General features: G+C 56.4%; 1 protein-coding gene across 1 annotated transcript; it reads left to right on the top strand.

Moving 5' to 3' along the window:
* The first annotated feature begins 234 nt into the window (after positions 1-234).
* MPP1 (MAGUK p55 scaffold protein 1) lies at positions 235-19,005 on the top strand. Its single transcript, XM_064713135.1, has 12 exons — positions 235-430; positions 6,713-6,853; positions 7,190-7,268; positions 8,270-8,355; positions 9,462-9,530; positions 12,414-12,610; positions 12,874-12,980; positions 13,800-13,880; positions 14,472-14,552; positions 14,906-15,108; positions 15,432-15,506; positions 17,758-19,005. The coding sequence occupies exons 1-12, from the start codon at positions 329-331 to the stop codon at positions 17,932-17,934; spliced, it is 1,398 nt and encodes a 465-aa protein (XP_064569205.1). The 5' UTR covers positions 235-328; the 3' UTR covers positions 17,935-19,005.
* The last annotated feature ends 26 nt before the right edge of the window (positions 19,006-19,031 follow it).

Below are 19,031 nucleotides of genomic sequence, written 5' to 3'. Positions count from 1 at the left end.
GGGCCAGGGGCTGGCCCAGCCCTGAGGCGATGGGGACGCTCCCACGGGAGAAGCCCCCGCGCACAGCGAGGCGAGCGAGGCCGAGCGCAGCGGGGCCGCCCAGCGCCGCCCTCCCAGCGCCAGCTGCTCGGCCCCGGCTGCTGGGCCCCGCTGCCGCCGGGCGGCCCCACCGAGCCCCCGGCCCGTCCCCGGCCCGCCCCCGCCGCCTGGCTCCGCCCGGCCCCCGCCGCACACGGGCGGAGCGTGGGGAGCCGGCGGCGCCGCCGCAGCCGGGCCGGGCCGCTCAGCGCTGCCGGGGCCAGCGGGGCCGGCCGCAGCTGCCGCCGGGATGACGCTCAAGTCGGGGCGCAGCGACGGCGGCGGCAGCATGAGGACGGCGCTCTCCGACCTCTACCTGGAGCATCTCCTGCAGAACCGGCCCAAGCCCGAGGTGAGCGGCCCGGTGCGCCCCCAGACCCCGCGGCTCCGCCTGCGCCCCGCTCCCGGCCCCATCCCCGGCACGGAGCCCGGCACGGAGCCCGGCGTGCTCCGCTCCCCTGCGGGCCCTCAGCCCAGCGCTCTGCGCCCGGCTCGGGCCCGGCACGGCTCCCGGGGGTGCCGCTCCATCCCGTCCCTCCCGCACACGGAGAGAAGCAGGGTCCCACAGGCAGGGACCCCGCGCTGCCCATCCAGCTGCGGGCCCCAGCAGCCCGGGAGCAGCGGTGCTCGCTGGGGACGCGGGTGCCTCCGGGGAATGGTCACCCAGCACTGCCGGCAGGGCAAAGAGCTGGGTGCAGGCGAGCAAGGCTCCAGCATCCTGCCGCGGAAGAGATTGTGCTTGTTTTGCTGCAAAGTTGTAGCTGGTCTGAACTGGAACTGCCTGTCACATGAGCTGATTCAGCTGCTGAGCAACCTCCCGGTCCACGGCATGGGCTGCAGGAGGGCGGGGGTCTCTGCCCCAGGGAAGGAGGATGCACGCAGCCCCTCTCACACCTGCCCGGGACAGGGAGTGAGCCCATGGCCGCATGCACCGCACCTCCAGCAGGAGGAGGGCAGGCTGCACCAGCCCTCTCGGTTCTGCTCGGTGGGCTCCTTCCTCACTCAGCGTTCTTTGGGGTGGCTTGGGTGCAGCCGGGAGAGGGTTGGCAGTTGCCACTGTTAAACAGCTGGTGCTTTTCTCCCAGCTTTGAAAACGCATCCTTGGTGATGCCATGGCGTAATGTGCCTGGGCTAAGGAGTCCTTGCAACTGTGGGGAGCCTCTGAGAGAGAGCAGGGAGGAAATTTCCCTAAAGGGCTGTCCTTGCCCATCGTGTTGGACACTTAAACATGAAAAAGAGGCCTGATCAGATCTGTCTCACACCAGTGGCTCATCTGCTTCTCATGGTTCGACCCTGACGGGATGCTTTGAGAAAAACAGTAGGAAAAATATAATTAAAGCAAAGTGTCTGGACCAGGCAATGACTGAGAGATCCAGGCAGAGGGCCTGTCTGGCTGCAGACAGAGCAAGGATAAATTGCCAATAGCAGCAGAGCATGGAAAGTGTAGGAGCTGCCCTGCAGCTTCCTGGTGTTATGGTGTATTTATTTCAGTAGGGATAAAGGGAGAGATGGTGAACGGAGATCTGCATGAGGCCTTTTAAAAGGAGCTCTGTACTGCTGGCTTCCAGCAGTGCCCTGAGCTTGCCAGTCACAGATTCTGTCTCTGTGTCATGGGTATGCAGAGATGGCCCAGGGTGGCTGTGGCCCCTCCATGGCACACCAGGACCTCCCCCAGCAGCAATGTCCCTTCTTGGGAAGGGTGCTGGGTCTGCCTGGCTGCTCCTGGTCTGGAGTCAAACAGGGTGACTGGGAGGTTTCTCTTCTGCATTTTCTTTGGCAGAGCCATGTGCTGGGAAGTGCTGTGCTGTGTTCCTCACGTGGTGGCAGGGCATGCAAATCATGGCAAGTGGAAGCCATGTTATTGCTAGAAAACAGCCCCAGGCCTCTCCTCTTCAGCCTCACAAGTGCCTGCATATCTTTGCCATATCTCCTGACTGACAAGTAGAGATTTACCAAAAAGGTGTGGGCTTTATTTCCAGCTGTTGCACCTGGCAGGATGACCTTGGGCTTGTCCCTTTATCACCTGTGACTCAGTTCCCCAGCTGTAAAATGGGCAGCAAATGTGACCTTTGGGAGTTTGGTGGAGAAAAGGAGGGTACTTCTGGGGAGAGCTGATTTGAGGGTGCAGAGGGAGCACTACACTTGCCTCTGGGCAGCAGCTCTCAGCATCCAGCTGGCAGCAGCTCCAAGGCAGACTGAGGCTACAGGGAGCAAATCCTGAATCAACCACAGGTAAAACTCGGTTAAAAGCTGAGCTAAAACTTCTGGCTTTGACTAATGACGTGGGGAGGGTTGGTTCCAACTTTTTAATCCCAAATAAAGTATTTTTCTGTGTGGCTGTGTGTCACAGCTACAGGGAAAGAGCTGTTTTGCAGGGCTTGTTCTGGAAGCTGGGATGGAGTGGCAGGGCAGCTCCTCCTTCTGTCAGTGTTGTGGTTTCAGTGGCTGTCCCTTGGAGGTTACCGGCTTCACAAACACATCTGGAAGGCTGCATCAGCCTTTTCTGGTGGGAAGGTGGTGCCTCAGCAAAACTGACTGTGCTCCCTTGAAAATCTGGCCCATCTCCATTGCAGCACTCTGTGATCTGGAGTCAGTGTGAGGGCACACAGAGCTGGCAGCACCTTCTGGCTGCCACGACCATTTTGTATCCTTCCTATTTCTCTTTTCCCCTCCCCACAGAGACCTGTTGGTGTTGCTGGGCCTTTTCCTGATGTCAGCGATGTAATCCTTTTTTGGTTTAAATGTTTGCTGGTTTGATTCTTGTTTTTAAACTTCAATCATATTGCTAGAAGGGGTTTTAGGTGAGATTGTTCCTGTGGCTGTGCAGGCAGACTTGAGAAGTCAGTAGCCCCTGGCAGAATGAATTACTTCTAAATGTCTACGTGGCTGTAGCTCCCCAGCCTGCTGAAGCAGCCTTAAAGCAGCTTCCAAGATCCGTTTTTTTTTTTTTGCTACTTTGCATTTTTTTACACATTGCTGTGTTTTTTAAGCTGTACAAGACTGAGATGGACAGATCCTGGATGGGGAGGGAGGCAAGGCTGGAAGCACTGGAGGGTGGCAGGAGATATTGGTGGGTCAGGACATCTCTGCACCAAGCAGTGCCCCAGCCTCCCTGCATGCACCCATGGTGATTATAATGTGAGGGGTCATGATTCATGGAGGGAGCTGGGATTTTGTTCCTCAAAGTATTAGAACAGTGTGTCTTCCTGCCAGCCAAGAGGGCAATCCCAGAGAAACCTGGCTCCAGGATTGCTTCTTGCATCCAAGCTGCTGTACTTTGGGGGCCTGCTTGGCAAAACCAGCAGTACTTTTCTCCACATACTGACCAGGCAGCCCTGTTTTTCCAAGGCTGCCTGATACTGAAGTCTCCTGGTTGGAGCAGCAAGGAGAGCCCAGGAACCAAATCTCTGAACGTGCCCTTTGCTCTGTAGTGCTGCTTTCCTCAAGTGCTGCTTCAGCCTCCTGCAAACAAGCTGCCCAGTTAATGTTTGATTTGCCCAGCCTGGTGGAGCCAGCACAGCAGCAGCCCTGGCAGACAGTGCTGACCCCACTGGGGGACAGGATGCCAAGTCCTGGGATCCTCACCACATTCTCTGTTTGTAAACACTGCCCAAGGAGCTGGTACATTCCCTCTGCCCTGGGATATGGGGCAGAAATCTTGTAGGAAATGCAGACAAGGGGTTGTGGGGTGCCTCTGACCCACAGAGCTGGTGGCTCTTGTGTGCATTGCCAGTGCAGCATTTGTGCAGGAGGATTTGTACCCCTGTGAGCCAGCTGCAAGGCACACAGGGCTGCTGGACAGCCCTGTTGCACAGCTCAGCCCCCAACCTCTGTGCCCCACATCTGCCCCAGCACGGGCCCTGGCAGTGACAGAGCCAGGGCTGTGCACAGCTGGCAGTGGCTGGTGGCCACGAGCTGGCTCTCAGCAGCACTCACAGATGTTTCCTGTGGAGCAGTGCACAAGGAGCAGACTCTGGCCAGTCACCAGCGTGACTTGAAAGGCTCTTGAGGTCACAGACTGCGCTGGGCCAAGCCAGCCCTGAGCGTGGCAGCTGCCAGCAGAGTGCGAGGCAATCCAGCCAGCCAGCTCATGTGCATGGGGCATGAGAGCCACACACATCTCCTGTTTCTGGGTACCTGCCTCAGGGCTGAGTCTGCCACCCCAAGGGTTCTGGCTGTCCTCATGAACCAGCCATCCTCCCATCCCCACCCACTGGCTGCCCAGTGCCATCAGCAAAAAAGCCCCACCATCCCAGCATGGCTCTGGTTTTGGAGGACCTTCTGCATTCAGAGTTGCCATCAGGTGACTGGTGACCATCCCCAGGCACAGCAGCCAGTCTCTGGTGACAGACCTTGTTCTCCAGGAGTCACCAGGGTGACACTGGTGCTGTGTCAGCATGGAGGGCTGGGTGTTTTCTCCAGCTCTCAGCAAAAAGCAAAGGTCGAGGCCAGGAGGCTCAGCTGATGGGGATGGTGAGGATGGGAACTCCCAGTCCCTGGAGCAGACTGTGCAGTCCTGGGTCACTGGGCTCTGCTGAGCCTAGAGGTTTGAAGCCAGGAGCTGCATGGTCTAACCCCTTCCCAAGGCATGACCAAGATAAGTATGATCTGTGCTGACTCCAAGCACCTCATGGGCACTTTGGCCTCAGGTCAGGCTGGAGAAGGTCCTTGTCCTCCTACTCCTCCTTGCACCTGCTGGTCTGGCACAGGGGACAGCTGACAGAGAGCTGTGGGACAGCCCTAGGCATGCACACTGCTGGATCTGTTCCTGTGCTCTGCACATGGTGTGGTAGCATTGTGCCCTGTTGGGCTGGCAGGCCAGGCTGGGGGGATGGATACAACTTGTTCTTCCTTCCACCCTGCAAGTCCATGGCCTGGCTGCTGTTCTGGCTGGGATTCAGCCTTCTTCTCCATGTTTATGCCATTGGCAGCTGGAGCCCACGTGGTTCCCTTTTGAGGAGGAGGTTGGTTGGCACTTCTGGAAGTAGTTGGCTTAAAAATAAATCACTGCATGATGGGCACACAGCTCCCTGAGCCCTTCTCTCCCTGGCCTTTCTGGGGGCTGTGACAGTGACTGTGCCTGCTCTGTCCCTCTCTGCCAGCACCTTTCCTGCTATCCTTGTTAGTCCTGACTCTGCTGTCCCTTTCTTTGGCTCCCTCCCTGCTTTCTGCCACTGCACAGGGCTGGATCAGCCAGCAGCATTCCAGCACATCCCTACCAGAGCTCATATTATTGTGGTTTGGTGCCATGGCTGCAGCCCAGGAGCAGGTGCTCTTCACTGGCCTGGCCAGATCTGCCTCCTCCCCTGGCAATGTGGGGCTGCAGCTTCTCCTCTGCTCCTGGCCAGGGGTCAGGCTGGGTGAGACTGAGCTGGGGCAGTCTCACCTGGGGCAGGGGGTCACGCTGATATTTCCCAGCCCCTGGCATGGAGCTTCTGGCCCTGGTGCTCAGCTGACCAGTCAGGCTGTGTGAGGAGAGGTGTTGGCTCTGCCTGTCTGGGCCCTGCCACATCACTGATGCAGGACTGGAGCTGATGAGGACCTTGCTGGCTGTCCCTGCAGCTTTGCTGGCTGTGGCTCTCAGCTCAGGCATGCTGGGAGGGAGGGTGCAGGCTGCAAACTGGGCAGCAAAGCCAAGAGTCTGGTGTGGAGTGGGACTGTCAGGAGGGTTTGTTTTGCATCCTGAGCTGGTGTGGGAATTTGTGCCAACAGGGCAGAGGCTGCAGATCAAAGCTGGTGTGGGTTTTGCTGGGCTAGCACTGATCTGGGAGAGGCTTGAGGAAAGTCCACTGCACTTGGGGACAAACAGGCACATTTGTGAGCTGTGTGGAGACATTGCCCAGTGTGTCTGAGGGATTTAACAGGACTGTGTCAGGTTTTCTTGGGCTGTGAGGGAGAAGCTCACCAGGCAAGATGGATTTGGAGGTCTTTGTGTGGGACTCCAAGCACTCTCTGTCAGCCCTGGTGCCAGCACATGCTGGAAACCAAGAACAGGGATTTCCTCAGGACTGAAAGCCTGACTTTCCAGTGCAAACCAGCATGAAAGGAGATGGGGCTGAAAGGGGAATGGGATGTTTCTGGCTGGCTTGGTTCAGTGCCTGAATGTTGTGTACGTGGCATTGCACCTTGTCAGTTGCCCACTGATGTAGGTCAGGAAAGGTTGAACTTGCAAACTAAGCTATAGCAAAGCCTGGCTCCAGTTCTCAGGGGTGAGTCCCAAACTGTTCTGTTCACTTGGTGAAGAAATCCTGGGCTTTACACTCTGCAACAAGCTACCTGTGAGCCAAGTGCTGCTGCGACACACAAGGAGTGTTTGTGACTCTTTGCTTCAGAAGATCAGCTGTGAACTCTTTTGGCTTCTTCTACCTGTAGCTTTTCCAAATTTTTCTTACCTCCTGTGTTTCCCACCTGGAAAACTGCAGATGAAACCCACATCCACATCTCCAAGGCTCAAGTTCTTCTGCTCCTTTTCTTTTCTTGCCCTTAGTGTCTTCTCCTCCCGTGTGCTCCCCCTGCACCACAGGCACCTTAACTAACTCCAAAGTAACTCAGGGTTAAGTAGCTGAGCCCCAGAGCAGGGATCAGCATTCCCAGGTGGAGCCCCTAAACCGTGGTCTCTGTTTTGCCCCGACAGGCCATGACTCAGTCCCCACACACCCTGACTGAGGACATTTACACCAACGGCTCAGCGACCCTGGGCAGCCCCTCGCACGGCGGCCGCGAGGTGCGCAAGATCCGCCTCGTGCAGTTCGAGAAGGTCACCGAGGAGCCCATGGTGAGAGCTGGCAAGGCCCCAGAGCTGCATGGCACCCGGGGGTGGAGGGGCAGCCCGAGCTGAGCCAGCAGCCTGGCTTGAGGGAAGCAGTCCCTGGAGATCCCGGCCATGGGAAGAAGGTGATGGACTCTGCCTTCTGCCCAGGGAGCCAAAGCGAGCCCCGCAAAGGGTGGTGATGCTTGTGCCAAGAGGAGCTGCAGCAGCCTGAGTTGGTCTAGCAGGGTCTTCCCCCCAGCCACTGCACAGCCCACTGTGGACATGGGCCTGGAGAGGACTTTGTGAGGGCAGGAGAGCTCTCCCCTGCAGCGAGCAGTCATGGATTTTCCTGTCTTGCAGGGAATCACGCTGAAGCAAAATGACAAGCAGAGCTGCATGGTGGCCAGGATCTTCCATGGGGGCATGATTCACAGACAAGGTAACAAGGCCTTTGGAGAAGTGGTGCATGGGGTGCACGTCTGCAGGTGGTTTCTTCCCATGCAGCAATAATGCAGGTCCTCAGCACTGCTGGCTTCCCCCTGTGACATGGACATCTGTGCCTGTTCCTCCCCTAGGGATGTGTCAGGAGCTTGGGACTCACTGGTCCCTCTGCATGGTTGCCATGTTAAAACACTGGAGGCTTTAGGGATAAATAAAGGGCTGGGGGAAGGGCTCTCCCAAAAAGGAACTGGAGATCATCTGTCTCTGTCTTGTGATGGGGTCACTGTAAGAAGAGATGGATCATACCCCAGGGACCTTGGGGGAGGCTCTTCCCATTCCTAAAGTGCACAGGTGGGACAGGCATCCTGTAGATTGGCTCTGCAGACCAAAAGAAGGTGCCAAAAGAAATAAATAGGTGCTATTTTCTGGTTTTGGGTCTTGCCAAGGAGGCGTGGATACGAGATGTTCTCTGCTTAGAAGAGGCTGCTTTTCCAGCCTTGGATCCAAGTGGGAAGTCTGTGCTTACCACTGCCAAAATAAGACAGGAGCCATTCCAATAACATTACTGGAGCCTGGTTTTTAGTAGTATATCTGAGGCTGTAATCTGCCTGGGTGTATAAACTGAAAACACATAAAGTGAGGAATGCTTGTGTTAAAGGCCCTGTAAGGAGGTTGTGATTGGCTTCAGGTGAGGTACTTGGGGCTGTGTTTGAAATGCTGATGCAGGTGCTTTGACCAGTCCAGAGCACTTTGCACACAGTGGAAAGCAGCCTGGTGACCTTAGGACTGGCTAGGTGTGTGTGTTGGGTGGAGGGGGAAGAATTCATTCCCCTTGTGCTTTCCTGCCATGTGCAGAGGTGGCATGTGTGCTTCCAGAAGCACTGCCAGGCAAACACTGCACTGTCCTGGCCCTGGAGGCTGATGGAGCTGTGTGAACTGGGTTTGGTGAGCAGCTCTTGTCCCTTTTCTGCATTTTCATGTTTCTCACATTGCTGGCAGGCTCCCTGCACGTGGGTGATGAAATCATAGAAATCAATGGGCAGAGTGCGAGCAACCACACAGTTGACCAGCTGCAGAAGATGCTGGTAGGTATCTGTGTGTGTCAGGGCTGTTCCTGGGAATGACCCCTTTGCCCTGCATGCTGTGAGCATTCACCCCCTCCCACACACCAGAGCCTGCACACAGCTGCCTACATACAGCAGTGAGGTGTGGCAGAACCCATCCTGCATGCAGCCCCCTGTGCTTGCTGCTTCTTCCTGGCCCCCTGGGGCAGCAGTGAAGGCTGTTGAGTGTGTCCCTGACATGTGCTGATCCTGTGTGGGGCTTGGAAACCACCTCTGTTTGCCCAGGCTGCTGTGCAGCTCCAGCCCAGGGTGGGCTGCCCTTGCAGACCTGAGCCACACATGCATGTCATGTTGGTGCCATTTGCCTGCTGCTGAGGCCATGCTGATCCTGTCAGGCCCTTGCCAGAGACAGCTTTGGACAGGGCCTCAGAGCTGCCTGGGGTTCATACATTGCTGGTCCTGATCTCTCCCCAGCACATGACACCTTGTTGGAGGGAGGTGGTGCTGCTGCTGAGAGCCCCCACCAGCAGCCTAAAGCAGGAGGCTTGGCCTTGCCAAAGTCCCAGAGGGTGTCCCTGCTTCAGACAGCAGGACCAAGGAGGAGCTTGTCTTTGGTTTTGCCTCCTGAGAAGAGTGGTTGGCCCAGGAGCCCCTTCCAAGCCTCCACACTGGTTGTCCCATGGGACCATGTGGGGGTTGGGATGTGTATGAGGCAACAGTGGCCTGTGGCAGGCAAGAGAGTGCTGTGCTCTAATGTCACCAGGAGGGCCAGAGCAAGGGGCCAACATGGAGGGGACCTGGAAGAGTCAGCCTCTCCTCACTGGAGCAGCCAGAGAGGAGATGATGCAGATCTCCATGTTCATTCTGGTGGTGCTTAGCAGTGCCCACAGCCAGACCCTTGTAGGGGTGCTGGTGTCCCCCATGGAAATGGGACAAATGTGGCAAAGGCAAGCACAGCTATTTGTGACCAGGCTGTGGTGTCCCCCAGCAGCACAGCACACTGGGGTGCCCAGGGGCCCTGCCTTTGCAGGCCCTGGCACTCAGCACCTCCCTGCACAGCTTGCTGCTGTTGAGCTGCCTCCAGACACCACCTCCTCCAACTCTTCTTTCTCCCCTTTGTTCACTAGAAAGAAACCAAGGGGATGGTGTCATTAAAAGTCATTCCCAACCAGCAAAGCCGCCTCCCTGCTCTCCAGGTAAGTGCAGCCTCTGGACCATGGGCAGTGCTGGGACAGGGCTGTGGGGCAGGGTGGGACACAGCAAATCATGCAGGACGTGCTGGGGACAGAGCTGTGCTCAGCCAGGGGTCTCAGGGGTGCCTGCCTTGTCTGAGCTGCTGGAGGGACCTGTCCTGTGCTTACATCCCTGCAAGCAGCCACATGCTGGGCCTGTGTGGGTGTATTCACCCAAAGTGTGTGCAGGAACACGGGGCTGGCATGGCTGAGCCACCAGTGGTGCTTGGGGATGGGAAAGCAGTGGCAGGGGCACAGCAGGGAGCACATGAAGGTCTCTTCCAGAGCCATGGCTGTGTGTGACAGGGCAGCCCTGCTCTGTGGTCCCTGCTGTCACCAAGGGCGGGTGCAGCAGCCCCAGTGATGGTGACATCAGTGTGGATGGCGCCGTGCACAGCGTGGGAGGAAGGAAGCAGTGGGGGCAGGAAGGCAGTTCTTGCACCTACTGTCACTGCCAGGCTAGGGGGGTCATGCTGTGTCTCCAGGGGATGACACCTGCAGGGCTTTGCCTTTGAAGTCCTGCTGGGGCTGAAATAGAGCAGTGGGCAGGGCTGTGTTCTCTGCCAAGGCTTCAGGGCATTGTAGCTGGGTTGCTGTCTTGTCCTTGTGCAGCCCCTTATCATGGACAGGCAGGGGAGGGAGAGGACTTCAGAGGCAGAGGGTGGGGGCTGGATGGTGCTGGGAAGGGCTGAGGGAGCACACATCATTCTTTACCCAGAGAAGCTGAAGTTCTGAACTTCACGTTCAGCCACCTTCTGAACGTGGTGGCAGGTGTTGGTGGCTCTGTTTCTTCCTCAGTTTATGCTGCCCCCAGTCCTGCTCAACCAGCTTTGCATGTGTGTTTGTTAAACACTGGCCCTGTCTGTCCTTCCCTGCTGTCAGTCTGCCCTCCGTGTCCTGACCCAGCCAGCTCCAGTTGGCCAGCTCTGTGCCGGGGGAAAATGTACCCCAGAGGAAAAGAATGCAGTTGCTGGTTCACCTGAGGCTGGGAAAGGCACAGGGACAGACTCCTTCCCAGCAACACTTGTACTGCTCCTGCTGTGCCCAGGGCAGTGGTGCTGTCTGCTCCCCAGAGCCACAGCTGCTTGTGTCTGGGTTTGTTGCAGTACCACCACCAAGAGTGGACAGTTTGGATCCCCATGATCACCTTTATTTCAGTGCCTGGCAGGCAGGGTGCTGGAGATGCTGCCATCATGAATTTCCCCTGCCTGGCTCACAAGGCTGAGTTTCTCTTGGAGCACGTCTACTTGGGAGTGTCTTAATGAGAGGAAGCACAGAGCACTCAAGGCTCTTGAGGACCCCTCCAGCATATTCCCTGCAGCCCTTTGACTTTAAAAGACCAAGACTTCTCATGCTGGAGCCTGCTCAGCAGCTGTCTGGCCCCAGAGAGGGGCTGGCAGCAGGTGTGCAAAGAGCCCTGTGCAGCTGTGGGTGATGTGTGCAGCTGTTTGAGCCAGCTCCTAACTGGTGTAGGGGGGGTGTCTTTCCCAAATGTCCTGGCTTGGGACACCAGTGCTGCAGGAGCAGAGAGCTCTGGGCAGTGCCTGCTGTGTATCCTCCTGTTTGTGCTTCCTGGTGCCAGAGAGTGCTCTCAAAGCTAGCAGCAGTCCTCATCCTGAAAGGAGATGCCACACTTATTGTTTTTCCTAATTTCATTTTCTTGTGCCCCCCTCATGTCACAGCTTGATCCATATGGTGTTTTCTGGCAGTGAAAGGGAGCCATGTTTGTGTGCTGATGGCCCTGTGCCTGCAGCAGCACAGCTGAGGGAAATGGCTTTAATGTGGAACAAGGGCAGCATGGTCTAGCCCACTGATGGAGGATGAGTTTCCAGGGCTGCCTATCACATCTGAGGACAGGACAGGCATCACTGCATGTGAAACTCTTTTCCCCCTTGCTACATGCTGTGTTTCTGGGGTTACTTACTTGCTAGGGTCATACTCAGCATTCCCTAAACTCTGCTTTTCACTCCTAATGCTCTGCACTCTGCCTGGCTTTGCCTACACTCTATGTCTGACAGGGTCCTGCTGGGAGTGAGTGCTGTGGACTCCCTCCCAAGGAGCTGAGCAAGCAGAAGGGACAGGGAAAACAAACTTTCTCACACCTTCTTGTCCCCAGGGCTTCCCCAGCCTCAGGAGGGCACACAGTGGCCTGGGAAGCCATAGCAGCAGCTGGTTTCCAGTTGCAGCTGTGATGAGTTTTGGAAGATGCAAAAGGGCCCAGGACAGAGCAAGGCAGGGATGAATACAGCACTGCAGCCTTGGCTCCCCAGAGGCCTTGTGCCAGGCAGGGATTGCCCAGCTGTGGGGAAAGGCAGCACAGAGCAGCTGAGATTGAGCCACGGCCTTCCCTGTTACAACATCACCTCTGTGCTCACCCCACTGCAGAGCCCAGCTGTGCACCCTGTTGGTGGGACTCCTGTGTGGCTGGCCCAGCTCAGCAGCACTGTGCAGCACCCAGGGAGCTCCATGGCAGGGTTTGAACACTACCTGTGGGTGTGGGGGTGCTTAGAGGCTGCAGCCCTGCCATCAGCTCCCAGTAAGGCCAAGATGCCCTCGTCCACTCACCACCACATCTCACTACAATTCCATGCCCAGGACTTTCCCCTAAGCTTTGTGCATCTCCTTTCTCCCCACACACCCTTGTGGGGCCTGGAAAGGAGCAGGGACTTTGTGCCTGGAGCCATCTCTGCAGTCACTGCCTGGGAGTGCAGTGTGGGGGCCAAGCTCAGCCACCCTGTATGGAGTTTGTGCTGGGTAACACCGGTGTCACTGCTGGGACAAGCAGGAAAATGTCCCCTTCATGTGCTGCATGGCCAGGCTGACTCTGGTCTCCTCTCTCTTTTGCAGATGTTCATGAGGGCACAGTTTGACTACGACCCCAAGAAAGACAACCTGATCCCCTGCAAGGAGGCAGGGCTGAAGTTTCAGATCGGAGATGTGATTCAGATCATAAACAAGGACGACAGCAACTGGTGGCAGGGCCGGGTGGAGGGCTCCTCTACTGAGTCAGCAGGACTCATCCCTTCTCCAGAGCTGCAGGAGTGGTAGGTCCCTGCATTTGCCCAGAAGGGCCGGATCTGGGAGTGGAGGAGGGAGCAGTGACCATGTGCTGTCAGGAGTTTGTGTTGGGTAACACCGGTGTCACTGCTGGGACAAGGAGGAAAATGTCCCCTTCATGTGCTGCAGGGTGAGCTTTGTCTGTCCCAGCAGCCAGCCTGTTTCTCTTGCATGTCTGAGGGACAGTCCTGCTGCTGTGCCAGGGTTTGGGGGACAGCTGGGCCATGGGGGTGTGCTGCTCTCTTGGCAGGCGTGTGGCGAGCGTCTCCCAGCCCAGCCAGAGCGAGTCCCCAAGCTGCAGCCCCTTCGGGAAGAAGAAGAAATGCAAAGATAAATACCTGGCCAAGCACAGCTCAAGTAAGTGTGAGCAGGGCAGTGAGCTCAACCCCAGCCTTGGCCATGCCCCTGCCTCTGTCCACCATGGGAGTCAACAAAACAGCCCAGCTGTGGCAGCAGTGGAATCTCAGATACCCCACAGCTGTCAGCTTTTTTAGAGTCTCTTCTGCAGCCTTCATGCTCCTCATGTGGCCACAGCTGTGTCCCCATGTAGAGCACAAGGCCAGGGCTGGCTCAGCACTGAGCACTGAGCTCCCCTGGTGACAATCCCTTGCACTCCTGGCTCTGTGAGCTCAGGCTCCCCAGCCTCAAACCCCACAGGCTGCTGAACCCCACGGGGGAGGCAGTGGCAGTGCTGCTGCTCAGCAGTCAGGAGCAGCCTGAATGCTCCCACAGCCTGTCCCTGGTGGGCAGGAGCAGCACCCCATGCTAAACTGAGCCAAGAGCTGGCAAAGGTGGGTGCCAGGGACTGCTGGCTCCTGGCCCGGCCTGCAGCTCCAACCAGCCACAAACAAGGCTGTAAATCACCCAGATATATAAAGCTGACCCAGCAACAAGCTCCCTTGCTGCCTCCACCCCAGCTCCCAGGTCCTACTGTCCTGAGCAGAATTACTGAGCAAAAGCAATGGCTTCCCTGGCTTCTCTGGCAGCTCTCCAGCAGCCACTCTGCCCCTTACAGGCTGCTGCTCTTTTTCCCAAGCAGCCAAAGTAGATGAGCTCCCAGCCCAGTCCTGACCACTGCTGTCCATTTGCCCTTTGCTCTGACACACAAACATGGCTCATGCTGGTGTGGCTAAGCCAGTTCTGACCCCTCCATGTCTCCTTTCTCCTCCACCCCAGTTTTTGACCAGCTGGATGTTGTTTCCTATGAGGAGGTGGTGAGGCTGCCTGCCTTCAAGAGGAAGACTCTGGTGCTCATTGGTAGGTCCTGTGCCAGGCATCCTCTGCAGCACAGGGGCTGTGTGTGGGAACCAGGACTGCTCAGGGGCTGGGGCAGCATGGCCTTCGAGACCTAGTAAGGTCTGGGGAGCATTTCTTCAGCCTGCATCCCATGCATAGGCTGACCCCCTCCATGCAGCATGCATGGTCTGGCATCTGCTGCAATGCTGGGGAAGAGTTAATTCAGGCATTTGCAGCTCCTGACTATCTTGATGGAAAATCTCTATTAAAAGCAGCTCTGCAGTTGCATTAAAGCAAGCACTCCCACTCTGTGGGGACTGAGCACTGGATGGTGGATTCCATGGGCATGGGCCAGTCCAGCCAGGCTGGTTGCTGTGCAGGCAGCAGTCCTGTCTCCAGCTGGGGCTGGAGATGAGCATCCCCAGGGCACAAAGAGCCTCCTCCAGGGCTGGAAGTCACCACAGACCAGCCCAGAAAGCACATCTTGGGCAGGGCCCAGGCCAAGCTCTGCACTTTTTGTCAGACCCAGAGCTGTGGAGGGGCCCCAGCATCTCCCACCAGGCTGCTCTGAGCCCAGCTCCAGTGTCCACCTTTCTCTCTCTCTTTTTCCAGGGGCCAGTGGTGTGGGCCGTAGCCACATCAAGAATGCTCTGCTCAGCAACAACCCAGACAAGTTCATGTACCCACCCCCATGTAAGTAGCAGCACAGGATGCATTTCCTCTCACCTCCTTGACCCAGGACCTTCTGACAGCAGGTGGGAGGTGGGGAGATGTTCCTCCAGCACCACCAGGCCCCTGCAGTCAGGTCCCCACATGCAAGGCCTCCCTGTCTGCAGCCCCACATGGAGCCACCTTTACCCACAGAGGCTGCAGGGCTGCTGCCCCCACACACAAACACCTCACTCTTTCATCGAGTGCCTGTCCCCAGCTGGCTGAGGGACTGGTCCAAAGCAGGAACCAGTTAGCAGGGGATTAGTACAGCCTAGTCTTGATGCCTGCTCCACTCTGTCCTCCCCTCCTCGTTCACCCCCTCTCTCCCTCCCCAGACACCACACGCCCCCAGAAGAAGAATGAGGTGGATGGGAAGGACTATTACTTTGTCTCCACCGAGGAGATGACCCGGGACATCTCAGCCAATGAGTTCTTGGAGTTTGGAAGCTACCAGGGCAACATGTTTGGCACCAAGTTTGAAACAGTGCACAAGATCCACCAGCAGGACAAAGTCGCTATTTTGGACATCGAGCCCCAGGTAGGGAGCAGGGGAAGGGGTGGGTGGACAGGGGCTGCCACAGATTGCATTACCTGGGTGCTGGCTGTCACTGTCCCTGCCTTCTCTTCCCAAAGGAAAAAGGGCTGGCTGGCATTTCCATTCCCAAGGGATGGGTACAGTGAGGGTGTTCCTGTCCCAGCACTCACCTGGCTGTGATAATGGGGTGCTGTGACCCTTTTCCAGGAGTCCACCCAGTGAGCTCATGTCCCCAAAGAGGGGACATCTGTCCTTTAGCCCCCAGTGCAGCACAGTCCCAGCCTGAGGAGGGCCGCACTGTGGTGACTGCACCCCTCTCTCCACAGACCCTCAAGATCGTGCGCACGGCCGAGCTCTCCCCGTTCATCGTGTTCATTGCCCCGACAGACCGGGCAGAGGATGTGAGTGCCACCCTGTCCCCTCCTGTCCCCCTCTGCGTGGGCTTCTTGGGCCATGGCAGCACCTGCTGCAGCAACCCAGAGCTCCCCAGCAGTGTACTCCTGTCTGCTTGGCTTTTGGTGCTCCAGAAGTCAGCCCAGACCTGAGCTGCTCATTCCTGCAGCTGTAGACTCATCCCTCAGCACAGTCCCAGCACAGTGGGGCAGGAGCGTTTACCCTGCCATCAGCTATGCAAATAGACACACAAACAAGAGCTGCTTTCATTCTTTGCCTCATTAGGATGCTGATCCCTTTAACGTGAGGATGAAAGCAGCGCTGATAGCGCAGTTAACTCATTCAGTGCCAAGCCTCGGGCTAGCAGCCACAGGCTATATCACTTCCCAGGAAGCCCCTGGATGCAGGGATGCTGCTTACCCTGCCCTACACCCCAGCCAGGCAGGGAGAAGGGAAGAGAGGCCAACAAGAAAACCCAGAGCTGTGCTCCTCCTGGATTCAATGGCCACAACGCCATCTCTTCCAGCCTGTTGTGTTTGTAAAGCTCAGGCTACTGATAGTATATTTGTGCAGGTATTTAGAGGAACATTAGCTGCCTGATGCAGCAGGCTGGGGAGGGGAAAAGGGGACAGATCTCAGAACAGAAAGGGCCACTCTGTCACCCATCCAGAGAGGATTCACATCCTGCTGCAGTGGGCAGGGCCAGCCCTGCTGCCAGGCACTAAATATAACCCTGCAGCTCGGCTCACTGAGGAGAGGGATGCGGCAGAGTTAATGTGACCCCGCAGAGCTCACATGAGCAAAGGCAGCTGCTTGCCCTCCCTCCCCTCTCCACCCCCAACAGCTGCTGGCTCCATCCACAATACAGGAAAATTAATTTTGTAGGAATAGATGAATATTTTCAGTAACTCTTTCAAGATGGAGGTAGCTAAGCAGTATCTTCTTTTTTTTTGCCCCTAGGGTAAATAATTGTATTTAAAGTTTGTCAGTGTTGAACTGAACACCTTAAAGACAGAAGCTTGCTGTTCCCTGAGGGAGGGTGTGGTATTACAAATATTACTATGCCATCTGTAATGTTTTTAGTGCTGGCCACTAAAAGTATCAGTATTGTGATATATACCCAGCTGGTCTAACAAAAAAGAAGGGAAGGACATAAAGATTGGTCTGCTTTGGGTCTATTAATATGTCTATTTTATCTATTAATAATATATTTAATTATATAATAGATATAATTAATATAATCTAATAGTACCCTTTTAGATCTGCACCCTTTTAGATCTATTTAAATCTGCACATAGCAGAGCTCGGTTACCACTGCACCCCAAGCAGTCCCTCCTCCCCAGGCACAGAAGCTGCCTGTCTTTCATGCTCCATTAGGGAAATACATGGAAATGGTCTGGACTTCAGTGCCCGGGGCAGAGCTGCCCAGGGATGCACCTCTGGGCTGTCCCTACAAGCTGGGCAGGAGGAAGAGGCAGCTTTGCTTTTCCTATTGGAAGTGCAGCACTAAAACCCCAGCCAAAAGCAGTGCAGAGGCAGGTGGAGCTCTGCCAGCTGGTGCTGTTGTGGCCAGCCAGTGGGAAGGGAGCATCCTGCAGGGATCCCACCTCCAGCCCAGCCTGGAGCTGGTGACAATGCCCACCGGAGCACTGAGCAGCCTGCTGCTTGTCAGCCTTCTCCCTGGGAGCTGCCACAGAGCATTTCAGAGGTAAACAGAGCCAGCAGCTAACCTGATGCTCCCAGCACCACCCAAAGCCCAGCAAAAGCCCCAGACACAAGCCTAGAGATCACACAACAGCTCCTGGCCCATCAGACAAGCTCCAAGTATTCTCTGTGCTGGTACTTCCCAAGCACTGGAGCTGTTTTGGGAGGTGTTGGGAGGGTGTTTGCTGGTTGGGTGTGCTGTGAAGCTCCTGTGCTGAGCACTGTGCTGTCCCTTGCAGTCAGAGGCTCCAAGCACTGGAGCTGTTTTGGGAGGTGTTGGGAGGGTGTTTGCTGGTTGGGTGTGCTGTGAAGCTCCTGTGCTGAGCACTGTGCTGTCCCTTGCAGTCGGAGGCTCCAAGCACTGGAGCTGTTTTGGGAGGAGTTGGGGGCTGTTTGCTGGTGGGGTGTGCTGTGAAGCTCCTGTGCTGAGCACTGTGCTGTCCCTTGCAGTCAGAGGCTCCAAGCACTGGAGCTGTTTTGGGAGGTGTTGGGAGGGTGTTTGCTGGTGGGGTGTGCTGTGAAGGTCTCTGCTGAGCACTGTGCTGTCCCTTGCAGTCGGAGGCGCTGCAGCAGCTCCGCAAGGACTCGGAGAGCATCCGCAGCCGCTACGCGCACTACTTCGACCTGTCCCTGGTCAACAACGGCGTGGAAGAGAGCCTGCAGCTGCTGCAGGAGGCCTTCGAGCAGGCCTGCAGCTCCCCACAGTGGGTGCCTGTCTCCTGGGTCTACTGACAGGGCACCTTCCATCAACCATCCTGCAGCCACTGGGAAACACCTCCTCAGCCTCCCCTGCCCACACAGCCCAGCACAACTCCCCTCTGCTGCTCCACGGACATGGTCTCGGTTACACTCTCACAGGGTGCCCACAGCTCCTCTCCTGGGGGAACAAACACAGGACAGAGGCTGCCTGGGGGTGAGCCACCTCTTGTGGCACTGCAGGGCAGGGCAGTGGCTACAGCAGAGCCCAGGATAGCTCAGAGCACAGCTCCCTGCCCTCCCCGGGCAAGGGAAAGCACAGTCCTGCTGTGGCACCCAGCTGATCCTCCCTGCAGCAGTCCCAAGGGATGTGGCAGAACAGACAGATTGCTCCTGACATGGCAGGAATGCACACAACTCAAAACCCTTCCTGGAGGCCATGAGGCTTCAAGGAAGTCAAAGTCTAAGGAGGCTTCTCCCAGACTAGAGCTCCTCCACCCAAGGGGTTCCTCTCACAAATGGGGAAGATGATGAATGTGGCATGAGCACCCCCAGGCAGGCCTCACCCCATGTTCCCAGGCTGGAGTTTTCTCATTCACCCTTTGCAGCCATAGGTGTAAAACCTCACTATATTGGAATTCTCACCGTGCAGCTTGGATTGTTCCTGCCTGGCCAGAGAAACTGGGCAGCAGCTGAGCCAGTCCCACAGACCAAACCCCAGAGGGATTCTTCAATGGGTAAATTACATCCAGCCACAACTATCTGTTGCATGCAGTAGAAAAGTGTCTACAAAGATCATCCAGGCATGTTTTCCAGTCTAGGGTGTCTCTCACACTGTATGCAAACACAAAAGCCATGCTCACCCTGGGGTTTGTACTGACTCACAAGCCCCACACCACCATGTCTGGGAAGTATCACCACATCCATGTAGGTGAAAAATCTCATTTGTGTGTTCAGTCAGCTATAGGGGCAAGGGGAAGGTGGTTAAAAAGTCTTGTGCAATTTTTTTTAAGGATGCCAAAAATAAAAATCTATGTGCAATAGGGACCTTTGTTCTGATCCACTGCAGGGAAACAATGAGCAGCAATAAATGTGTGCTGAAACATTGCCATGGCTGGTGTTTTACCTCTCAG

Source organism: Zonotrichia leucophrys, chromosome 4A, assembly GCF_028769735.1.
Source record: "Zonotrichia leucophrys gambelii isolate GWCS_2022_RI chromosome 4A, RI_Zleu_2.0, whole genome shotgun sequence".
NCBI lineage: Eukaryota > Metazoa > Chordata > Aves > Passeriformes > Passerellidae > Zonotrichia > Zonotrichia leucophrys.
The sequence above is the reverse complement of the archived record's forward strand: the minus strand, read 5'-3'. Positions and strand labels throughout refer to the sequence as shown.